This window comes from Salmo salar, chromosome ssa21 (genome assembly GCF_905237065.1).
Source record: "Salmo salar chromosome ssa21, Ssal_v3.1, whole genome shotgun sequence".
In the NCBI taxonomy this organism is placed as follows: Eukaryota; Metazoa; Chordata; class Actinopteri; order Salmoniformes; family Salmonidae; genus Salmo; species Salmo salar.
Window position 1 is genome coordinate 25,934,549 of NC_059462.1, and position 21,515 is coordinate 25,956,063.

The following is a 21,515-nucleotide window of genomic DNA, read 5'->3' on the forward strand; positions in this document are numbered from 1 at the left end:
TTCAACCTGTTGCTGAACTTCTTTCTTCAAATTGATCATCATAGTGAGGTGAGATTTAAATGCATCATACTGTTCTGATGATAAGTGTTGTGATTTTTGATTGCATTTGCATTGTTGTCAGAGTGGTTAGAGAGAGTCCTGATCACCAGGCCATTAGGACCTGTTGATCATTAGCGAGTTGGGTACTACTAACACATGTCCAGAGTGCATAAGAGGAGAATAAGAGGAGAATAAAATCACCTAGGATTTTACTGCAGTCATGACTCATGACTGCCGGTGTGGCGATAATAGTCACCTCAACAGCCCTACTCACCACGTTAGATCATCAGATGCTCCAAAATATATGTCTCTGCATGAACAAATCAATGCTAGCTAGCTATGTTTTTCCTCGTTGGACCTTTATTTTGAATGTATCCAATTTCCGTTACTGTGGTTGATGGTTTAGATTTCTGTAACTTTGTAGCAAGTACGGTCTGCATGTGTAGGCGAATATTGCGTCATGATTGCAAGGTGTCCTGATATCTTGTCCAACTGTCCCGTTATGTTTTTTTATGTCCATTCTAGAATGCCCTTCTAGCATATCAGAAACAAGTAGTCAAAAATGCTGTGGTAAAATATAAATAATAATTTCATATTGTGCAAACAGCAACTGTTAATCCTACAGGACCAATCAAGAAAGGGTATTGAGTATGTGTGTATGAGTGACGAATTTAGTGTGTGTGTGCGTGTGCGTGTATAATGCTTTTTTTCTTTTTTTGCAGAGGCTTTTGTGTTATAGCAACCCTTTTAGCAGACTGGCTAATATAAACCACAAGAAACATTGAATAACAACTGCTTGATAAATAACATCATACACGTTATTACATTTTTAGGGAGCCAGCTTCCCAACAGTTTCCGGCGTTCATATGTAACCTCTTGAAGCACTCTGAAATACCTTTATCAACTTCTCTTACATTTTTACAGGTTTTGAGTACTGCCTCATGTTGTGTTTGATAAATAGTGAGATGAGATTTAGGGCTCGGTTCAATCTGTAAAGCTGAAGAGTAACAGATTCCGTGATGGAAATTTAAAGGTCATTTCGGATTTAGCCGACATAAGCAGTGTTTACGTAAAAGCAGTCTCTGCTAAAGCAGGAACATTGCCTTTAAATTTCAATCACACTGTAATGCTGAACTTCCGTAATGCGGATTGAATAGATCCCCTAAGGAGATATGACAAAAGAACTCAGAGTTCCATGACAAGGTATGGTCCTGTAAACTTTTATACAATGGAATGTGGGCCATCACCATCTGACAGACAGACAGATGCATCTCCATGGTAACATACTGACACAGTCTCCATGGTAACAAGAGGGAGAAGCCCACCTCAAGGGCCACTGAGACCTCCTCAGTCCTCCTCTCACCCTGGTGAGATCATCATTCTTCCAGTCAGGCATCTTCCTGGCCACCCCTCTGGTGGAGGGGTCTTACCATTTCCCAGGTATGGGTGTTCCGCACTCGTACCAGCCAACATAGGTGGCGTGCGAGTTCCCTCCGATCTCGCCGAAGTTGACCGGTTCCTGACGCATAGCCCGGTAGAAACCTGAGACAATAGAGCAGAGGGAATATGAGAACCCTTCTTTTACAAATGGTTTGGAATGTGAATGGTCTTTTAACATAGTCTAGAGATCAGTGTTTCCCATAGTTAACCCTGAAACCGCAAACTTCAGTAGTCATTGAAAAGTGACCAAGAACCGTGGTTATGGGCACCTGTACATGTGTCTACGGTTCTTTCCCACTAATGTCTCTAACGGGTTCCAGTATTTGGCCCAGTACTCTACCTGATCGGCTGGGTAGTTGGTCGGCCAATAGCTGGCTGCCTGTTTGTCCGTCCAGGAAAGAATCTACAAACTGGCAGTGGTCCTCCCCATGACCAGTTTGGTCCCCGATGTTGTAGAACTTGCCTGCACAAGGTCAGAGGTCAAAGGTTATGGCTCTGGTTAGTTAAACCTTGTTCAAAATTCCAATGTAACCTATAAACTCTTCATATACGTACATGCACAGATACAAGGTATAGCATAGACAGAAAAAACATAGACAAACACTCTTACTATACTATACTGACCGGTGAGCGAGTCGCTCATGTAGATCTTGTATCTAAGGGAGTTGCACAGCTGAATGCCCACAAACTTGCGGTACCAGGTCCTCTTCACATACTGCTTCCCGTTACACTCCGAGTAGGAATCTGCCTTGAAGGGGAACTGTGTCCAGATAGCATCTTTACCTGGAGGCAGCAGAGAAAACAAGATCTAAGGATTGATATGATAGGCACAGAGAATGGGATACAAACTAGGGAGGAAAGATGTGTGAACATGACATACTGAGAGTCCACTCACCTGAGACATTCTCACTCACCCGAGGGTCCGCTACAGAGGAGAGAGAGTAAAAGAGAGAAGGCATCGTTAGTCACACATCAGTCCATTATTACCACATTAATACAGTAATAGAACAATACTCACGCTTGGGCAGTAACAGATAATATTAAAACCATGGTTCAGATTACAACAAAAACACATATTGTTCTAGTTAGCACATTGTCCTGGTTAGCACATTGTTCTAGTTAGCACATAAAACGTTGTGTCTCCCAGGGATTTCACTACAGGGAAAAGAACCATTGGACCAATCACTCTTCTCTATTAGCGCTATCACCACAGGGTTGGACATTAGCCCAGCCCAGTCCCATCAGTGGAGTCTTATTACTGCTTGGACACAATGTTGCTTTGGAACAAATTAGCTCATTGAGTTGATTTAGTATTTTAGTGTGCATAACGGATATGATATGACTCCGAAAATCTGGTCCATCTGTAACTATTATGTGACTATGACTTGGGTCAAGAGTTTTCCCTGACCATGAGGGCTTAAACTCAATGCCTATCAATGTCCAATATGATCAGGTCCCTATACACTCCCTTCGGAATGTTGCACCCTGGCGTTAGCTCTCCATCTCTTCCTGGAGTGTGCTGTGTACGGGAGTAGGGCAGTGGAGGCTCCTCAGAGGAGGAAGGGGATTCATCCTCCTCAGTGAATTTCATCAAAATAAAAATAGTGAAACATTACTAAAAACTATACTAAATATATTCACATCACCAAATAATTGACGAAAACACACTATTTTGCAATGAAGGTCTACAGTAACCTCAGCACTCTGTCGGGTAGCACCATGGTGTAGCTGGAGGACAGCTAGCTTCTGTCCTACTCTGGGTACATTGACTTCAATACAAAACCTAGGAGGCTCATGGTTCTCACCCCCTTCCATAAACTTACACTGTAATTATGACAACTTCCGGAGGATGTCCTCCAACCTATCAGAGCTCTTGCAGCATGAACTGACATGTTGTCCACCCAATCAAAGGATCAGAGAATGAATCTTGTACTGAAATCATAAGCTACAGCTAGCTAGCACTGCAGTGCATAAAATGCGGTGATTAGTTGACTCAAAAAGAGAGAAAGACAATAGTTGAACAGTTTTAAACAAATTAATTTATTCCAAAATTAAGAAGCGAGAGAGAGATTTGGTTTTATTATTTTTTTACTTTCACTTAGCTAGCAAATACAGCTAGCTAGTTTAGCCTACTCACACACCCTACTCAAACAGAGAGGAACTCTATGTTAGCTAGCTGGCTATGGCTATCCAACACTGGAACTGCTATGAAAGTGAACTGTTTGCGTGTTGTCAGTGGTGTATTCATTCTGCCAATTCTGTTGAAAACCGTTTCTTAAACGGAAGCAAACGGAACGAAACGGGGATAAACATACCTGAATTTGTCCAATAGAAACTCTTATTTGCAACTGTTGGACTAATGATTACACCCTAGATCAGCTAGATGCAGCAGGTAAGCAAGGCGGTATTGAATGTCTCACTGTCTGTCATCTTGATTATTCAAAATTCTCTAGACATGTGCACCTATGTTGTAAATGTTCATTCATAGGCTAGGTTGTAGCTACCTCATGAAGGATACAGGGAAAATTTGAGTATAATGTAGTAACCTCAACCTATCGATGTTACATTGAGCTGGGTGAATGGAATATGAATGACAAATATGGTGTAATAGAAATAAGGCCCTGCTCATAAAAAAGGCACCGACCGCCACTGGAGTAGGGGATTGATGAAAAACCTGGCTGAAAGACAGGACCGAAAGACAGGATAGGTCTCAATCAATAACAGCCCAGTGGTCGCAGAGGTTATTTTTCACCCTGGGTCTCGTGTGGCTCAGTTGGTAGAGTATGGTGCTTGCAATGGCAGAGTTGTGGGTTCAATTCCCACAGGGGACCAGTTTAAAAATAGTATGAAAAATGTATGCGCTCACTACTGGAAGTCACTCTGGATAAAAGCGTCTGCTAAATGACTAAAAATAGGTAGCAAGCAGCTAACTATTTACACATATCCATTAGCTAAAGGCTAAGATGTCCTATTAACAAGAGACTAATTTGAGACACGTCTGGAAAGCTATCAGGGATCCTGTTAGATACTTAGCTTAGAGGCTAAGCCAGGCTAATGCAAAGTATTACAATTGAAACAGACAGTGTGGTTGCTGATTGACATTTACTAATTCACCAGCGCAACTAATGGGGCTCTACGATGCTAATGGTGGGAATTGTGGTCCTAGGTCTAGACACTGATCTAACGTCAGTTTTGCATTCTTTCCATCAACGCTTCAGTGCTAGATGATATCAGATCTAAGAAAGAAAAGGTGTGGTTTGTGACATATAAAAGCAGCCGCTCACTGATTTGTCAGGTCATACCGCAGTTACACCTCCAACACCACCAGAACATCCACTATGCGGTTGTCGGCCAACGCGGATCAACGCTCGATCTGATTGAATCAGGGACTAATGTTAGGTTATGGGAAAGATAAGCTAATCCTAGAACTTCTATCTGGAGCTGGCCTCCATTCCGGCTCCATTACATAAGTGTAATCCAATACATTGGCTGGGTGTCCTTTCCGCTCTACACCTACCTGACTCTGTGTTGAACAACACTGGCTCGCTGGCAGGCCCTTCCCCAAGCTCATTCTTGGGTTTCACTTTGAACTCGTAACTGAAAAAGAAGGGAAAGATAAATAGTCAACACGGTGTCAAGGCACCGGTGTGCCTAGCTCAGTAAATACCGAAATCTCATTTTTAATATACTTTCAATCCCGAATGCCATGCTGATAGCTTTCCCAGTAAAGGAAACCTTAGTCACTCTTGTTCACCATAATGGTAACTTTTGTGGAGCTTGAGTTTATATTCCACCCATCTCCAACACTGACACTTGATATTTTTATTCTCCAGACAGCCTTGAGTGCATCGAGGCCATTCCCTCCCTCTCTCTCTTTCTGCCTTAATCTCCCCTTCTCTCTTTCACAGACACACACACTAACACTCAATACCTCTCACACACACACACACACACACACACACACACACACACACACACACACACACACACACACACACACACACACACACACACACACACACACACACACACACACACACACACACACACACACACACACACACACACACACACACACACACACACACACACACACACACACACAATTCTAATGGCTGTTCCATGTGTGATGTTTAGATGGTGGTCTGTGGGTGAGCAAATCCAGCCCAGTGGTAGGTTCTGGTAAATCTGGTTAATACTCTGAATCTGTAGATCCCAGCCAAAACCAAGACCAGGATCCAGCATCATTAATAAAGCCATTGAGCCTTACCAACCCAACCCTGCTCCAGCAAGCCTCCACACACCACTCAAAAACATACATAGACACACACCTGTTCTCTGGTTTTAGGTTCTCCACTGCAGTGTGAGTCTGGTTGGTGGTCAGGATGGACACCTCTTCTCCATTGGGTCCATGGGTTCTTGAAATTACCTCATACTCTATCAAAGGGGAAGCAGGAAATCCACACATGGAATCCACACATCCACACACAACATGTTTAATTACATCTTTACAACTTCATATCATACAGATGGGATATTAACATAAAAAATTTCATTTTAAATGGGCACAGCAGCATCTTAACGAGGCAAGTATAAACATTTGACACAGGATTCAGAGGATTTGGGTGGGGTTGGCAAGGATTGGCCCCAAAGAAAGCGCTCTGAAAATATGTAGTCTCAAATCTCCACAACTTGTTTTCATTGTGGAGAGAAATATCCTGATTGAGCACAGATGGAGTTTCATAACGTTATTAAAATACCCATTGTAACAGAGTCTTATGAGTTAGGACTTCACTCTTCCATAACCAGGAGTGTTTTATGAACCTCTTTGGGTATGTGCTGCTGCACGCACACACACGCACGCACGCACGTACACAAGCACACTTCCCCCTTAACCTGTGGTGTCGTTGTCGGTCTTCTCCCAGTCCAGGATGACGAAGGAGGGGCATCCCTCTACAGTAACCACGGTGAGGTTGGAGGGGGGCAAGCGGGGGGGTGCGGTGACGTTCTGCTCCACCCCCTCCTCCTCAGGGAAGAAGCTGAGGGACTTTGTTATGGAACACGGTTCGTCTGGCTTCTTGTCAGTCTTATAGATCACATGAGGGGCTGCAGGAGAAATGGAAGAATTGGCGTTCAAACAATAATAACTTAAAAGACAGAAGTCTGTAGAATTAGAAAAATATATGCCATTTTGCAGACGCTTTTATCCAAAGCGACAACCAAGCGTACATACATTTTACGTAAGGGTGATTGCGGGAATCGAACCCGTTACCCTGCTGTGGCAAGGCCAATGTTCTACCAACTGAGCTACAGAGGAACACAATTGGATAATGAAAAATATTGCAACTACAGATTTACTTAAATGTATTTCAATGCACTGTAATGTAGTGCCACATATTGTATTCCTTCTGGGTTCAAGACACATTAATTACAAACAGGAAATTAATTTAATATTTGTCAAATTCCTATACTTTGCAGCCACTGAAACAAATCTCAAACAGCTTATGATCAGCAGTATAGTTGTATTATTGTTTACATCTCTCACATCAGAGGGGTATACTACAAAGCAGTATAAAGGAGTAAGTAAGCCCAGCCTGGTCTCATAGACTAGACATAACATAGTAAATGTAAATCTGGGACATTGAAATCAGTATTGAAATTGTTTTTTTATTTGAAAGGAAAAGTGGCCATTGTGGCACTGGCCAGTTAGTTGATTTTTCGTCTTGCTTTTCAACCGTTAGTCTGAAAAATGGTAACCCTGTTTTTAGTTTCCAGAAAATAACCGAAGCAGAGGTTCTCGCTGCCCTGTGTGCCATTGATACTAAGAAATCCTTAGGCGTTGACAATTTAGACCCGTACTTACTTAAGTGTGCTGCACCTATCATTGCTGGTTCAGTGACACACATTTTTAATCTAAAATTAAGCACAGGAATTATCCCTAAGGTGTGGAAAGCAGCTTTTGTTCTGCCATTACATAAGGGAGGTGACGGTAGTGATTTGGATAACTATCGACCCATCTCTAGGCTCCCTTGTCTGGCAAAGATCCTAGAATCTATAGTCAACAAACAGTTATATTCTTTTCTTTCTGCTAACAGTATTCTTAGCACCAATCAATCTGGTTTTAGATCTAAACACAGTACCACATCAGCCACTATGCTTGTTGTAAATTATATTGCAAATGCCTTAGATGATAGAAAGCACTGTGCTGCGTTGTTTGTAGATTTGTCAAAAGCTTTTTGACACTGTAGACCATGCTATCCTTTTGAGTAAGCTGTCATCTATAGGACTGGGCACTGATGCCTGCCGATGGTTTTATGACTATCTTAAAGATAGAACTCAGGCCGTCATGGTCGACAGGGTCAAGTCTGACCCCTTATAGTTACTTAAAGGTGTCCCTCAGGGTTCAATAATTGGCCCACTATTGTTCTCACTTTATATAAACAACATTGGTGATGATGTCAGATATTGTAAATTCCATTTATATGCAGATGACACAGTGATGTACTCTATTGCTCCAACAGCGGACCAAGCTTTAATGCAGTTGGAGTCTGATTTTAGGATACTACAGGGGTCTCTTTTACAGCTTAAACTTGTTTTAAACGCTAAGAAAACAAATGTCATGTTTTTTTCTAGGTCTAAACTCTCAGTTAGAAACACTTTTGTAATCACTAGCTTGGATGGTACTGAAATCAAACAGGTCTCTGCATATAAATACTTAGGGGTATGGTTAGATGATAGGCTTTCTTTTAAAAAACATGTTACTGAATTGGGAAAAAAGCTCAAATTCAAGATAGGGTTCCTTTACAGAAACAGGGCTTGTCTGTCCTCCGTAATTAGAAAACAAATTGTGCAGGCTACTTTTATGTCCGTTTTAGATTATGGTGATATTATCTATATGCATGCATCGGCAAACATATTAAAACCACTGGATGCTATTTACCATTGTGCACTCAGGTTTATCACGGGTGATAGTTACAAAACTCATCACTGTATCCTATATCAACATGTGGGTTGGGCCTCTCTATCTGTGAGACGAGAGCAACATGCTCTCTTGTTTATTTATAAAGCACTTCTTTTAAAACTACCTCCATATATATCATCATTAATTTCCACTAGATATACTAATTTTAAAACCAGATCACAGATGTGGATTACATTAGAGACTCCTGCGGTCTCCACAGAGTTGGGTAGGACTGCCTTTAGTTCCTTTGCACCTTATTTATGGAACAAACTGCAGATCCAACTTAAGTTAGACACTCTGGTGTCCCTTGCCCATTTAAAAAATGTTATGGAGGATCAATATGATGTTGTCTGTGATTGTTTCTGTTGAATTGTGTCTTTGTTTTGTATGTTTGAAATGTTCTTGTCTGTATGCCTAAAACTGTACATGTCAACATGTTTACACAGGGCACAGCCGTAAAAGAGATCCAGGTCTCAGTCTGTTTTCCCTGTTAAAATAAAGATTTTTTTTTTTAAAGAAGAAAAAAAAGTATATGTTAGGTTTGGTATGGTTACATAAGACAAAAGGTTACTTAAGGCAAACCAAAAGGAAAGGAGGGTAGACGTGTGGGTGTATAACACGAACGTCTATCGACCCAAAGGTTGTGTGTTTGAATCTCATCACAGACAACTTTAGCTCATTTGCAACTACTTACTACTTTTTAGCTACTTTGCAACTGCTTAGCATGTTAGCTAAACCTTCCCCTAACCCTTCTAGCTAACCCTTCCCCCAACGCTAACCCTTTAACCTAACTCCTAACCTCAACGCTAACCCCTAGCATACCTAACTTTAGCCACAACAAATTGAAATTTGTAAAATATTGTACGTTTTGCAAATTCGTAACATATCATACGAATTGTAATTCGCAACATATCATACTAAATGATGTGATAGTTTGTGTGTATGCATTGATATGTAGGCTACATGTGTCTTTTTAAAAATGTATGTAGTTCTGTCCTTGTGCTGTTCTTGTCTAATGATGTTCTGTATTATGTCATTCTGTATTATGTTTTATGTTTTGTGTGGACCCCAGGAAGAGTAGCTGCTGCTTTTGCAACAGCTAATGGGGATCCTAATAAAATACCAAATGGAGTGCTTCGGATTTACGTACAGAATGATATGAAATGCTCTAAGACCAGGTTGGTAAGCCAGCTAACTTGCCTAAATACTATATTATGAAATAACGTTACATTTTTTTTTAAAGATAAGCTTGAAATGAGCATAGTCTAACTGACTCAACAACCAAAAACACATATCGAAGTTTAGCTTTCTTAATGAACCTGAAAATGTGTTGTTATCAAAGTTAGCTGGCTAACTCATTGATCCTGCTTTGTAGTATACCCCTCTGTACTCCGTAAACAAGAGCTCTAAGTCAACTGGAGCTCATCCAAGAATCTGGATAGTGAATACAGGCAAGACAATCCTAAACAACTGGCGTTAAGAGGAAGCACGAAAGGTTATTGTTCTCCAGGCTAATGTCCACAGTGATACAATACAACTTTCATTGTCCATTGTCACAGCTCCCTCCTGCACACATCATACAGACACACAGGTGAGAGGAGCACAGGGTCAAGCTGCAGTGCAGCGCAGCGCGCCTGGATGGAGCGCATGTTGTGGAGTTAAGGGACTTGCTCAAGGGCCCAACAATAGGGGATTGTTGTTAGGATTATTAACTCAGCAGCCATCCAGTTGCAAGATCAATTTCCCCCCTTTTGTACCAGCGCCACAGCCGTGATTCCCCGGCCCTGTCCACTGTGAGTTTAATCATGTGGGTTTGTTGAAGAATGTTATAATGCATGTGTCCTTACCTACGAAGCGCTTCTTGCCCATGGCGTCCACTTCCGAAGCAGGGAGAGAGCTGAACACAGAGGAGTTGTCACCCGTGGCTACAGAAAGACAGATGATGAGATTGAGAACCGCAGAGTGAGAAGTTTGTTATGAATAGCGTACTGTGATGTGTTAGCATTCCCTGGCAGCTCTCTCAGCTTCTGTCTGTCTGTCTGTCTGTCTGTCTGTCTGTCTGTCTGTCTGTCTGTCTGTCTGTCTGTCTGTCTGTCTGTCTGTCTGTCTGTCTGTCTGTCTGTCTGTCTGTCTGTCTGTCTGTCTGTCTGTCTGTTTGTCTGTCTGTCTGTCTGTCTGTCTGTCTGTCTGTCTGTCTGTCTGTCTGTCTGTCTGTGTGTCTGTCTGTCTGTCTGTCTGTCTGTCTGTCTGTCTGTCTGTCTGTCATAACCATTCACAAACTATTAAACTCAGATGTAGCATGATTCAAACACATACATGGTCACACACATGTACAAACATGAATGCACAAAGACATTATTATAAACGAAAGTGCACTCATCACTGAATCTTACCATTCAAGGCCGGGGCGAGGGTTGTGGTCTTTTGTTTGGTGGGCTTAGCCGTGACTGGAGGGAAGGACTTCAAGATGGACGCATTGTCTCCCTGCTTCAGGTCCATCAGCTTATCTGAGGACAGAACACTGCTCAGTCATGTAAACTACAAATACAGTTATGGTCATCTGCTGCAGACATCACCCAGGTGAATCTGAGTGGTTTTCCTGCTGAGGGAGAAGATATGAAATATGTGTGTTGCATCGTGTTGGTGTTTCGTAAGAGAAGTCAGTCAGAACAACACAAACATACTGCATTCACACAGGCACACGCACTTACACGCACTCAGACAAACATGCGCGCGCACACACATACACACACACACACACACACACACACACACACACACACACACACACACACACACACACACACACACACACACACACACACACACACAGGTGTTGCGTCTCAAGCTGTGTGTGTATTCTTCAGAGAAGTGCAAGGTGCTTTAGAATCTAAATAAAACTTAACTGAGGGAAGGTTGTTAAAATAGAATCATCAAGATGACAGCAAAATTAAGAAGTGCAAAACGTGGAACATTTTGATAAAGTGTTGCTTTAACAGAAGTCAAAGTATTCAGTAGTCAAAACATTGGTCAGTGTTGCCCTCACCCTTGTCCCCTGATTTCCCCACCAGGTTGGGCCTCTTGTTGACAGGAAGAAAGGGTTGCAGAACTGCAGGGGAGCCTGGGAAATAGAGGCCATGGTAGGGTTAGGAACTGCAACAGCAATGGAGGCTGCTGGAGTGCACTGAAGAGAGCCCTAACTCATAAGTGAGGATGGATGTTGTGCTTTTGAAAAAGGGGGATATAGAAGAGAGAAGCTGCAGTGTCGACTGAAACCATGGAGAGAAGATGGGGTGGAGGAGAGTGCTAACTGTGACTACACCCGAGGAGAAATGCTCTCCAGGCATTTCAAACAGGTTCAATAGATTGGACTTGAAATGTAAAAAAAGTATCTTGAGAACTAATTAAACTGGGACAACATTTCCACTCACGGTTGACAAAAACAAACAACTTTAAAGCCCACACTAAGCCACACCTCCAATATAATTTCCCAGTCTGCCTTGACTTTTCAAGTGAATTGTAGTTACCACCCATGAATGTATTTGTTAGTCACAAATAATTCATTCATTTTCAGTCCTGTGACGTAGTATGGAAGGCAAATGATACCATTAAAAGTAAACTGTTTATGACAACACATTATATACAGTACGAGTCAAAAGTTTGAACACACCTACTCATGCAAGGATTTTTCTTTATTTTTACTGTTTTGCACATTGTAGAATAGTAGTGAAGGCGTCACAACTATGAAATAACACATTTGGAATCAGTTAGTAACCAAAAAAAGTGTTAAACAAATGTATATTTTATATTTGAGATTTTTCAAAGTAGCCATCCTTTACTTTGATGACAGCTTTGCACACTCTTGGCATTCTCTCAACCAGCTTCACCTGGAATGCTTTTCCAACAGTCTTGAAGGAGTTCCCACATATGCTGAGCACTTGTTGGCTGCTTTCCCTTCACTCTGCAGTCCAACTCATCCCAAACCATCTCAATTGGGTTGAGGTCGGGTGATTGTGGAGGCCAGGTCACCTGATGCAACACTCAAGCACTCTCCTTCTTGGTCAAATAGCCCTTACACAGCCTGGAGGTGTGTTGGGTCATTGTCCTGTTAAAAAACAAATGATAGTTCCACTAAGCGTAAACCAGATGGGATAGCGTAACGCTGCAGAATGCTGTGGTAGCCATGCTGGTTAAGTGTACCTTGAATTCTAAATAAATCACTGGCAGTGTCACCAGCAAAACAACCCCACACCATCACACATCTTCCTCCATGCTCCATGGTGGGAACTACACATGCCGAGATCATCTGTTCACCTACTCTGCGTCTTACAAAGACACGGCGGTTGGAACCAAAATTTGTACTCATCAGACCAAAGGACAGATTTCCACCGCTCTAATGTCCATTGCTCATGTTTCTTGGCCCAAGCAAGTCTCTTCTTATTATTAGTGTCCTTTAGTAGTGGTTACTTTGCAGCAATATGACCACGAAGGTCTGTTTCACGCAGTCTCCTCTGAACAGTTGATGTTGACATGTCTGTTACTTGAACTCTGTGAAGCATTTATTTGGGCAGTTAACTCTAATGAGCTTATCCTCTACAGCAGTAGTAACTCTGGGTCTTCCTTGCCTGTGGCAGTCCTCATGAGAGCCAGTTTCATCATAGCGCTTGATGGTTTTTGTGACTGCACTTGAAGAAACTTTCAAAGTTTTTGAAATGTTCTGGATTGACTGACCTTCATGTCTTAAAGTAATGATGGACTGTCGTTTCTCTTTGCTTATTTGATCTGTTCTTGCCAAAATATGGACTTGGTCTTTTACCAAATAGAGCTACCTTCTGTATACCACCCCTACCATGTCACAACACAACTGATTGGCTCAAATGCATTAAGGAAAGACATTCCACACATTAACTTTTAACAAGGCACACTTGTTAATTGAAATGCATTCCAGGTACCTCATGAAGCTGCTTGAGAGAATGCCAAAATGTGCAACATTGTCATCAAGGCAAGGGTGGCTACAATGAAGAGTCTCAATATAAAAATATTTTGATTTGTTTAACACTTTTTTCATTACTACATGATTCCATATGTGTTATTTCATAGTTTTGATGTCTTCAATATTATTTTACAATGTAGAAAATAGTAAAAATAAAGAAAAACCCTTGAATGAGTATGTGTGTCCAAACCTTTGACTGATACTGTATATCATAAAGCCTTAGTTTTACCCTACCGTACTACAGGTTACCTCCTGGTTTACATGCCACGTCAAGCCTGCAAGCACATTATGCTTGAATCCAGCCAGGGATAAGACATCCAAAAGTTGGAATTTTTATTCACCTGTAACCTGCATTCAGAATGACTGTCAGGGTTAGTAATATGAGACTACTATAATCCATTTAGGCTGGAACAACCATTTTAGTAACGGGTGCAATAAATCTAACTAACTGATTGGATTAGTTTAGAAAAATGAATGAAGCAATCAATGTACATGCAAGAACACGTATTAAAAATAATCCTTAAAATGTTTTAATGCAGTAAAACATTCTGGGAATAATGATAATGATGGCCTTGGTTTTGATGGGAACGTTTAGTTTCCACACAGTAAAACTGACACAATCACACTCTCACATTCAACACTGGTTATTAACGCCAACACTGGGGCTATTTTACACGAATGAGTGTTAATTTCACTCTTAGAGAGTTAATTTAACTCCTGAATCAACACTAGAAATGCTACACTGAAAAGTCTGCTCTAGGTAACACTGGCCAATTTACTATGTAGAACCAGCTTTCATATAAAAACCAGAACAACACTGGGGCCCCTCCTGTACTCCCTGTTCACCCACTGCTGCGTGGCCAAGCATGACTTCAACGCCATCAGCCTATAGGGGACAACAACCTTTCCCTCAGTTTGAGCAAGACAGAGGAGCTGATAGTGGACTACAGGAAAAGGAGCTCCGAATAGGCTCCTGTTAACGTTGACGGGGCTGAAATGGAGGGGGTTGAGAGTTTCAAGTTCCTTGGTGTCCACATCACCAACGAACTATCATGGTCCAAACACACCAAGACACATTTTCCCCCACAGGAGACAAGATTTGTCATGGGTCCCCAGATCCTCGAAAAGTTATGCAGCTGCACCATGGAGAGCATCCTGACCAGTTGTATCACTGCCTGGTATGGCAACTGCTCAGCATCTGACCGTAAGTGGCTACAGAGGGTAGTGCGTATGGCCCAGTACATCACTGGGGCCATGTTTCCAGACATCCAGTCTTCATCACAGAACACAGCTCTGTGATAAAGACACTGGAATATCAAACACAGAACACCACCCCACTTTGGGCACTTTGGGTGCCAAACACCTCACTGCTGCACTGTTTTACAACAGCAGTGACACACATGCTCTTACGCACATGCTCACACACTGTTTTGAAGTGTGGGCGTTTTACAGCAGTAAAGTGTTGTGAGTGCTGTTTCTGTCAGACTCCTCTCTGGCGAGACAGTGAAAAAACACTGTTCAAAGCTTTATGGTTTGCCTAGAACAATATTACCAGAGAAAATATTCCACTGTTTTACATCTTCGCTGTTATGGATGTTGCAACACTTACTGAAGGAACTCAAGGACACTATCCACTGATAGGCTCATAACACTGTAGGGTTTTAAACCTATTTAGAGGACATTTACAGTTGAACAACATCAAATCAAACATGAGACTTGCAATCCATTTAGTACAGAATTCACCCTGAGCAACACATGCTTCAGGAGGCTGATGGAACCATATAAATAGGATGCAAATAAGCCCAAGACAGACAGACAGACACCACTGACGGATTGTTTAGACATCATGACTACATCAATGATTGACTTTTGCGGTGTGGTGTGTGTGATGACGGCGGGCAAAGACAAAGTGTGTTTTCATTGAGCAGAGCTGCTTCCAGCGAGCCCTGCGGCTCCTTGAAGACCTCTGAAACCGTCCCAGTTTCACAGAAACACACACTGGCTGAGACTGAAGCAGAAACTGAAGCCACTAACTCATTAGAGTGAAATGAGGTGTAGATATTGGTGAGTGTGATCATTTTGGGCTTGAGATATAATACATTTTCGAGAAAATCATGCATTGATGTCAATGGGAGATTTGTGCGAAAATTCCAGCCATGCTCCCAGAGCTCATGTTACTGTAGGATTCGGTCCTTTTTGACCTGAACAATAGGTCTAGGGTCAGACTGTAGCAATATGATGAGAGGGAGAGAATTATTCTTCAGTCTCAGTCATATTGACAGTGAAAACATGGACAAACACGCCTGCAGACCCACACCAACAATAACAGGCACAATACGTGAGTGGACGGTGATGCTGATGGACAGACAGGCTGTCCAATAAGAATGGACAGTCACACGGACATACAGACAAGCTGGCCAATCATAGGACAGGAACAAGTTGTTGTGACTTAAGCGCATGGAGGGCTCACTGCAAGGAAGTAAAACAAAATGGCATCTCTCGGGGGAGATGGGTTAGTGGGTGAGAGACACACTGAGAAGTAACGACCGTCTCTGTTTTTTACCCAGTCGCTTTCTGGACCAGATGGCAGGTTTGGGAAGAGCAAGGCCCTTATTGTGCTCCCCGTCGGCTGTTGGAGGGAGAAGAGGGCTCATTGAATTAAACACGTCCGCACACCTCAAAAACACAGCAAAGACATGCTAAGAACACACGAGAGGACAGCTCAGTACCAGACCTGTCGAGGGAATATTCTAAACCAAGGGACAGAAAGGAAAATAAGGAAAGTTTCAGATTTTAGTGTGATCCAACATAATACTCTGTCTCCTTCAGAAGCACCAACATAATCCAACTCAATATACTCAATATACTTCAAAATGACTAAAACCAAATGGAAAATATGTAGAAATGATAACAGACCTACAGTCATGCAGCTTCTTGACTGTGTCCAGCTCGCTAACAATCACCAAAATAAAAGCTTGACAGTCAGGGAGAATAAAAATTCCCAAAACAATGGATAGAGGACAATTCTTTGCACATTTTGACAGTGAGCAAATATAACCAATTTTCAGTGTGGCCCTGGTTGGACCTGGTTGAAGACCGAATGCAGGCCCAGAGGCAAAAGGTGTTTGACACCCCTGCTTTAGAGCATTCTCCTCTCCCTCTCTCTCCCCTACTCTCCCCCTTTCTCTCCCCCTCCCTCTCGCTCTCTCTCTCTCAGAGGGATCTGGAAGTTCTATTTCTGTGTGTGCCATGCTGTGGTGGTGCTAGCTGCCCAGTGCTGGCTGCCCAGCGCTTGGCTTGGTTTGGCATGACTGGTGTAAATGTGATCTATGTCCTAGTTAAAGAGCCGGCCGACCTTCCCAGATAAATCGGTCGACCATAGGGAGCGTAAATCACGTTAACGACCCTGACCTCTGAGACGCCGCTGTTCCTAGAGGTACAGGCGTGAAACGTATGCCAAAGGGGAGGGCCTCTGAGTATGGGTGCAGGGAAAGAGGTTTTGGAGAGACTTACAGTCTGGACCACATGTGCTGGACACACACACGAATGCAAATATGCGTCCAAAAACATTGGCAGACATTATTAGGCCTACACATTCTCTGGTCCACTCTGGACCAAGAGCCCATGCCACCCAGATCGGTTAATCTGTGTGTGTGAGAGAGAGTGAGAGGAGGTAGAGAGGGTGAGACCCAAGGTAGTGCTGGGGAGGAAGAGAAAGATAAGGAAGAGGAGGGGGAGGAGGAGGAAGAAGAGGAAAAGATTGCTCCATTACCCCCTGGTGTGTCGGAGGTGAGGGAGGAGTTGGTGTCCCTGGGTAGAGAGAGAGGTCTGATGCCGTTAGGGGTGGAGTAGAGAGAGGCGCGACTGCGAGGCAACGTTGTGTTTCTGGCTGCCGTGGTAACGGCAGAGCGTATAGGAGAGCGAGGTTCAGTAGGGGTCAAAGGTCTCAGGAAGCTGGTACCTAGATTAACAAAAAGAGGTGTAGTAGAGGGGTTAGAGAGAGAGGGGATCCGATCCCATGGAGACAAGGTTCAAGGGTCATTCAGGTGAGATGGTAGCAGCCCTGGATGATAAACAAATGAATGAGTGAAAGATGCAGATGTGGAAAGGAAGAGTGAAGTGAAAAGAATCCATGGAGATGAGAAACAAAACTTCAACAGCCCTTCTATTATATTCCATAAAAGTTGGGTGATTTAATAATGCCAGTGAGCAAACTCTCCAGTGTCTGAAATGATCAGGAATGGGGTGAGTGTGGTGGAATGAAGATGGGGGTGGATAGGCACGAGTGAATGAGGGGTAGAGGTGTATAGTTTGTTGTAATGGTAGGCGGCAGGTAGCCAGGTCTCTGGTGACAAGGTGAAAAATCTGTCAATTTTCCCTTGAACAATTTGCTCAAGGGGCACCGTACTACTATGGCTGACCCTATAAAACAACACATTTCACTGCACCAATAAGGCTGGAGAAGGGGTTGAGGGTACAACAGACCTGGGTTCAAATATCTCAATTACTTTTGCACACATTCAAAGTAAGTGTTCAGATACATTTTATTTGAAAAGACAAGTAGTTGAATATCTTAAGTGTAATTGGATATACACTTGGAAAGTATTTGAAAATAATCAAATAATGCATTTAACCTGCAAGTATTTGAAAATAGCATTTGAAATAAGTATTTGAAAAAAATACTCTCAAATACATTTGGTAGACGATTTGGTTTTTACAAATAACCATACAAATTCTCAAATAAAAGTACTTGTTTTGAGCTGTGTATTTGAAAATACTCAAAAAGTATTTTAAATACCAGATACTCAAATACACATGTATTTGAACACAGGTATGTGGTGCAACACAAACAACTTCAACCCATAGCAACGGTGTATGATCTATGATGACAACGGTATTATGTGTAAGCTACGATGACATCCAATGAATGATTGATTGATGGTGAACAGACATGACAAATGAGAGCTTTGGGTTTCATGAGGTTGGATGACAACAGAGATGGTGATAGGACTAAATGTTGTCATCGTTACTCTGGCTGTTACTATTGGCCCTCTCAGTGACGAGGGCGGGTCTTGGTAGAGGTTGTCCTACCTGATATTGGCTGGGAGCTGTGTGAGAGAGAACTTTGTTTTTTATCAGAGGATAAGAAGCTTGGACACAATGATCCATTATACATGTTTTATGGCTCTGTTACAGCCTAGGTGAGGGGAGAGAGCAAGATCTTTACCCGTGGGGGTCTGTAGGTTCTGAGTGACCTTAGCAGGCTGTTGGGGCTGGGCCTGAGGCCTGGGCCTGGCCTGTTGGGGCCTGGCCTGTTGGGGCCTGGCCTGTTGGGGCCTGGCCTGTTGGGGCCTGGCCTGTTGGGGCCTGGCCTGTTGGGGCCTGGCCTGTTGGGGCCTGGCCTGTTGGGGCCTGGCCTGTTGTGGCCTGGCCTGTTGTGGCCTGGCCTGTTGGGGCCTAGCCTGTTGGGGCCTAGCCTGGGCCGGTCCCCTGTGTCTCTGTCCGTTACGATTGGGGTTAAGTACAGGGTCAGCTGGGGAAGTCATGGGAAGGCTGGGGGAGGGCAGGAGCTGAGGGGAGGCATGGGGGAGGGTGGGGGAGGGGAGGAGCTGAGGGGAGAGTAAGGAGAGGTTGGGGGAGGGCAGGGGGGTGGCAGGTGAGGCACGGGGGACATCCACAGAAGGAGAGGAGGCAGATATGATCTGATCTGCTCGTCCTGGGGTGGGTGAGAGAGGAGAGTGGTACAATGAGGCCATAGAAATATAATCTAATAGAACAGACAGTACTCCAAGGACAGGTCTTTGACAATGGAAAACGAAGAGGAGAAATTGGCATGGGAATAGAATGGCTTAGAGAAACCATAGAATCCATTAACAGATGAAATAGAAGAACCATAGAGAATAGATAGAAAGACTCTCAAATAACCGGGCTGATATGTGTTTATGACTTGGGCTATGGAAACTTATCTTGGACCTCAATCAGCACATAACATATACCTGGCAAGAGGTTGATAGAGAGGGTTGGATTTCAAAGGAACTGAGCCCATATGGAGCAGTTTACAGTGTAACGACTGTGTAACTACACACATACGCTGCTACCAGGCCTAGGACACCTGTGAGTGACGGCCATCCAAAATACATTTGGCTGTGTGCCACTGGATGACTGTGAACCATGAAGTTTTAACAGAGGGAGTATTGATCACCTAGCAAGGGATTTGAATGACCATCTTTGATTGATTGTTCAATCCGATCAGGTACTTTACCTCAACTCATAGAAGGATAGAAGAGAGGAGAGAAAGAGAGAGCGAGAGGGAGAGGAGAGAGAGAGGGGGGGAGAGAGGGGGGAAGGTTGTAGATGAGTAGATAACAATGCATTCCAGTGTTTTAGTGTCACTTCTCATGTTATTGGCCATGTAATGGTGATGCTAGCACAGTTAGGGTTGTGGGGTGCTTGTGGTGTAGTTGTGTTATAAACAGACAGGTAGGGCTTTAAATGTAATGAGTAAAAAGCAAATCACCAATAAATGTATTGTTGTTATTAAGATATTTCAGGTACTTTATCCTTTTCCTGACGTTTTGCGAACACTTGTTCCAGAGGGACAACAGGAACGATAGACAAATAGGAATACAATGAAGGATTGGATAGGAAGGGATAGGAAGGGAAGGGATAAGATAGGAAGGGATAGGATAGGATAGGATAGGATAGGATAGGATAGGATAGGATAGGATAGGATAGGATAGGATACGATAGAAAGGGAAGGGATAGGATAGGATAGGATAGGATAGGATAGGATAGGATAGGATAGGATAGGAAGGGAAGGTGTAGGATAGGAAGGGATAGGATAGGTAGGGAAGGTATAGGATAGGATAGGAAGGGATAGGAAGGGAAGGGATAAGATAGGAAGGGATAGGATAGGATAGGATAGGATAGGATAGGATAGGATAGGAAGGGATAGGATAGGATAGGATAGGATAGGATAGGATAGGATAGGATAGGATAGGATAGGATAGGATAGAAAGGGAAGGGATAGGATAGGATAGGATAGGAAGGGAAGGTGTAGGATAGGAAGGGATAGGATAGGTAGGGAAGGTATAGGATAGGAAGGGATAGGATAGGAAGGGATAGTATAGGATAGGATAGGATAGGATAGAAAGGGAAGGGATAGTATAGGATGGGAAGGGATAGGAAGGGAAGGGATAGGAAGGGAAGGGATAGTATAGGATAGGATAGGATAGGATAGAAAGGGAAGGGATAGTATAGGATAGGAAGGGATAGGAAGGGATAGGAAGGGAATGGAATGGATAGGAAGGTATAGCATAGGAAGGGATAGGATGGGAAGGGAATGATCAGAATAGGATAGGAAGGGAAGGGATAGGATAGAAAGGAGGTACAGAGTGTACAATATGAAAAATTAGGACATTTTATGGTAGAGCCGAGGCTCTGTTCCTGTTGGGGAGAAAGCGGGATCATTTTGTAGCATGCTACTTTATCATGCAGACTGAACACCTTCTAGACTGCAACTGGCTGAAAGCAAAGCACTGTGAATTAAAACAATGATTCTAAATGAACAGTTGTGTTGGGGAATGTTGAGTGGAATGTTTTAAATGTCTTGAAATCAACAGATTAATGAATGTGGACAGGTATCATGGTATAAGATGCTGATTGATACACAGTATGGACAAATGGATGCACAGACCGTAAAGAAGTGAGACAAAGTTAGCACCTTATTTTCTAAGAGTGTATCTAGAACCTAAAAGGGTACTTCGGCTGTCCCCACAAGAGAACCCTTTGAAGAACCCTATCTGATTCTAGGTAGAACCCTTTTGGGTTCCATGTAGAACCCTTTCCACAGAGGGTTCTACCTGGAACCAAAATGGGTTATCCTATGGGGACTGCCAAAGAATCCTTTTGGAACCCTTTTTTCTAAGAGTGTAGAGGAAGACAGAAAAAGACGATTGACTTGTTTGTGGGACGAAACTGATGAGAAACGCATTGCAGGAACAAGCAGCGCTTATGCAATGTGCTCAAAAGGTCATGGGATGTTCTCAGTAGGACCATACAACCACGTGGCTAAGTCATGCT

The 21,515-nt window shown here is 43.0% G+C and overlaps 1 protein-coding gene across 5 annotated transcripts in view; it reads right to left on the reverse strand.

The window, feature by feature from the left end:
* Positions 1-694: 694 nt before the first annotated feature.
* Positions 695-21,515, reverse strand: part of LOC106582004 (target of Nesh-SH3) — a 38,144-nt gene continuing 17,323 nt past the window's right edge. For 2 of the 5 annotated variants that reach the window (XM_014164629.2, XM_014164627.2), the window contains 12 exons: positions 17,206-17,394; positions 15,997-16,062; positions 11,487-11,561; positions 10,834-10,947; positions 10,288-10,365; positions 6,376-6,585; positions 5,811-5,916; positions 4,997-5,076; positions 2,375-2,404; positions 2,104-2,262; positions 1,820-1,942; positions 695-1,581 (listed from right to left, as the gene is read on the reverse strand). In XM_014164629.2, coding sequence (XP_014020104.1) covers positions 1,466-1,581; positions 1,820-1,942; positions 2,104-2,262; positions 2,375-2,404; positions 4,997-5,076; positions 5,811-5,916; positions 6,376-6,585; positions 10,288-10,365; positions 10,834-10,947; positions 11,487-11,561; positions 15,997-16,062; positions 17,206-17,394 — 1,346 coding nt within the window. In that variant the 3' untranslated portion in view covers positions 695-1,465. The remainder of the gene's footprint in view (positions 1,582-1,819; positions 1,943-2,103; positions 2,263-2,374; positions 2,405-4,996; positions 5,077-5,810; positions 5,917-6,375; positions 6,586-10,287; positions 10,366-10,833; positions 10,948-11,486; positions 11,562-15,996; positions 16,063-17,205; positions 17,395-21,515) is intronic. The other 3 variants (XM_045704657.1, XM_014164628.2, XM_014164633.2) reach the window with 2 other exon arrangements.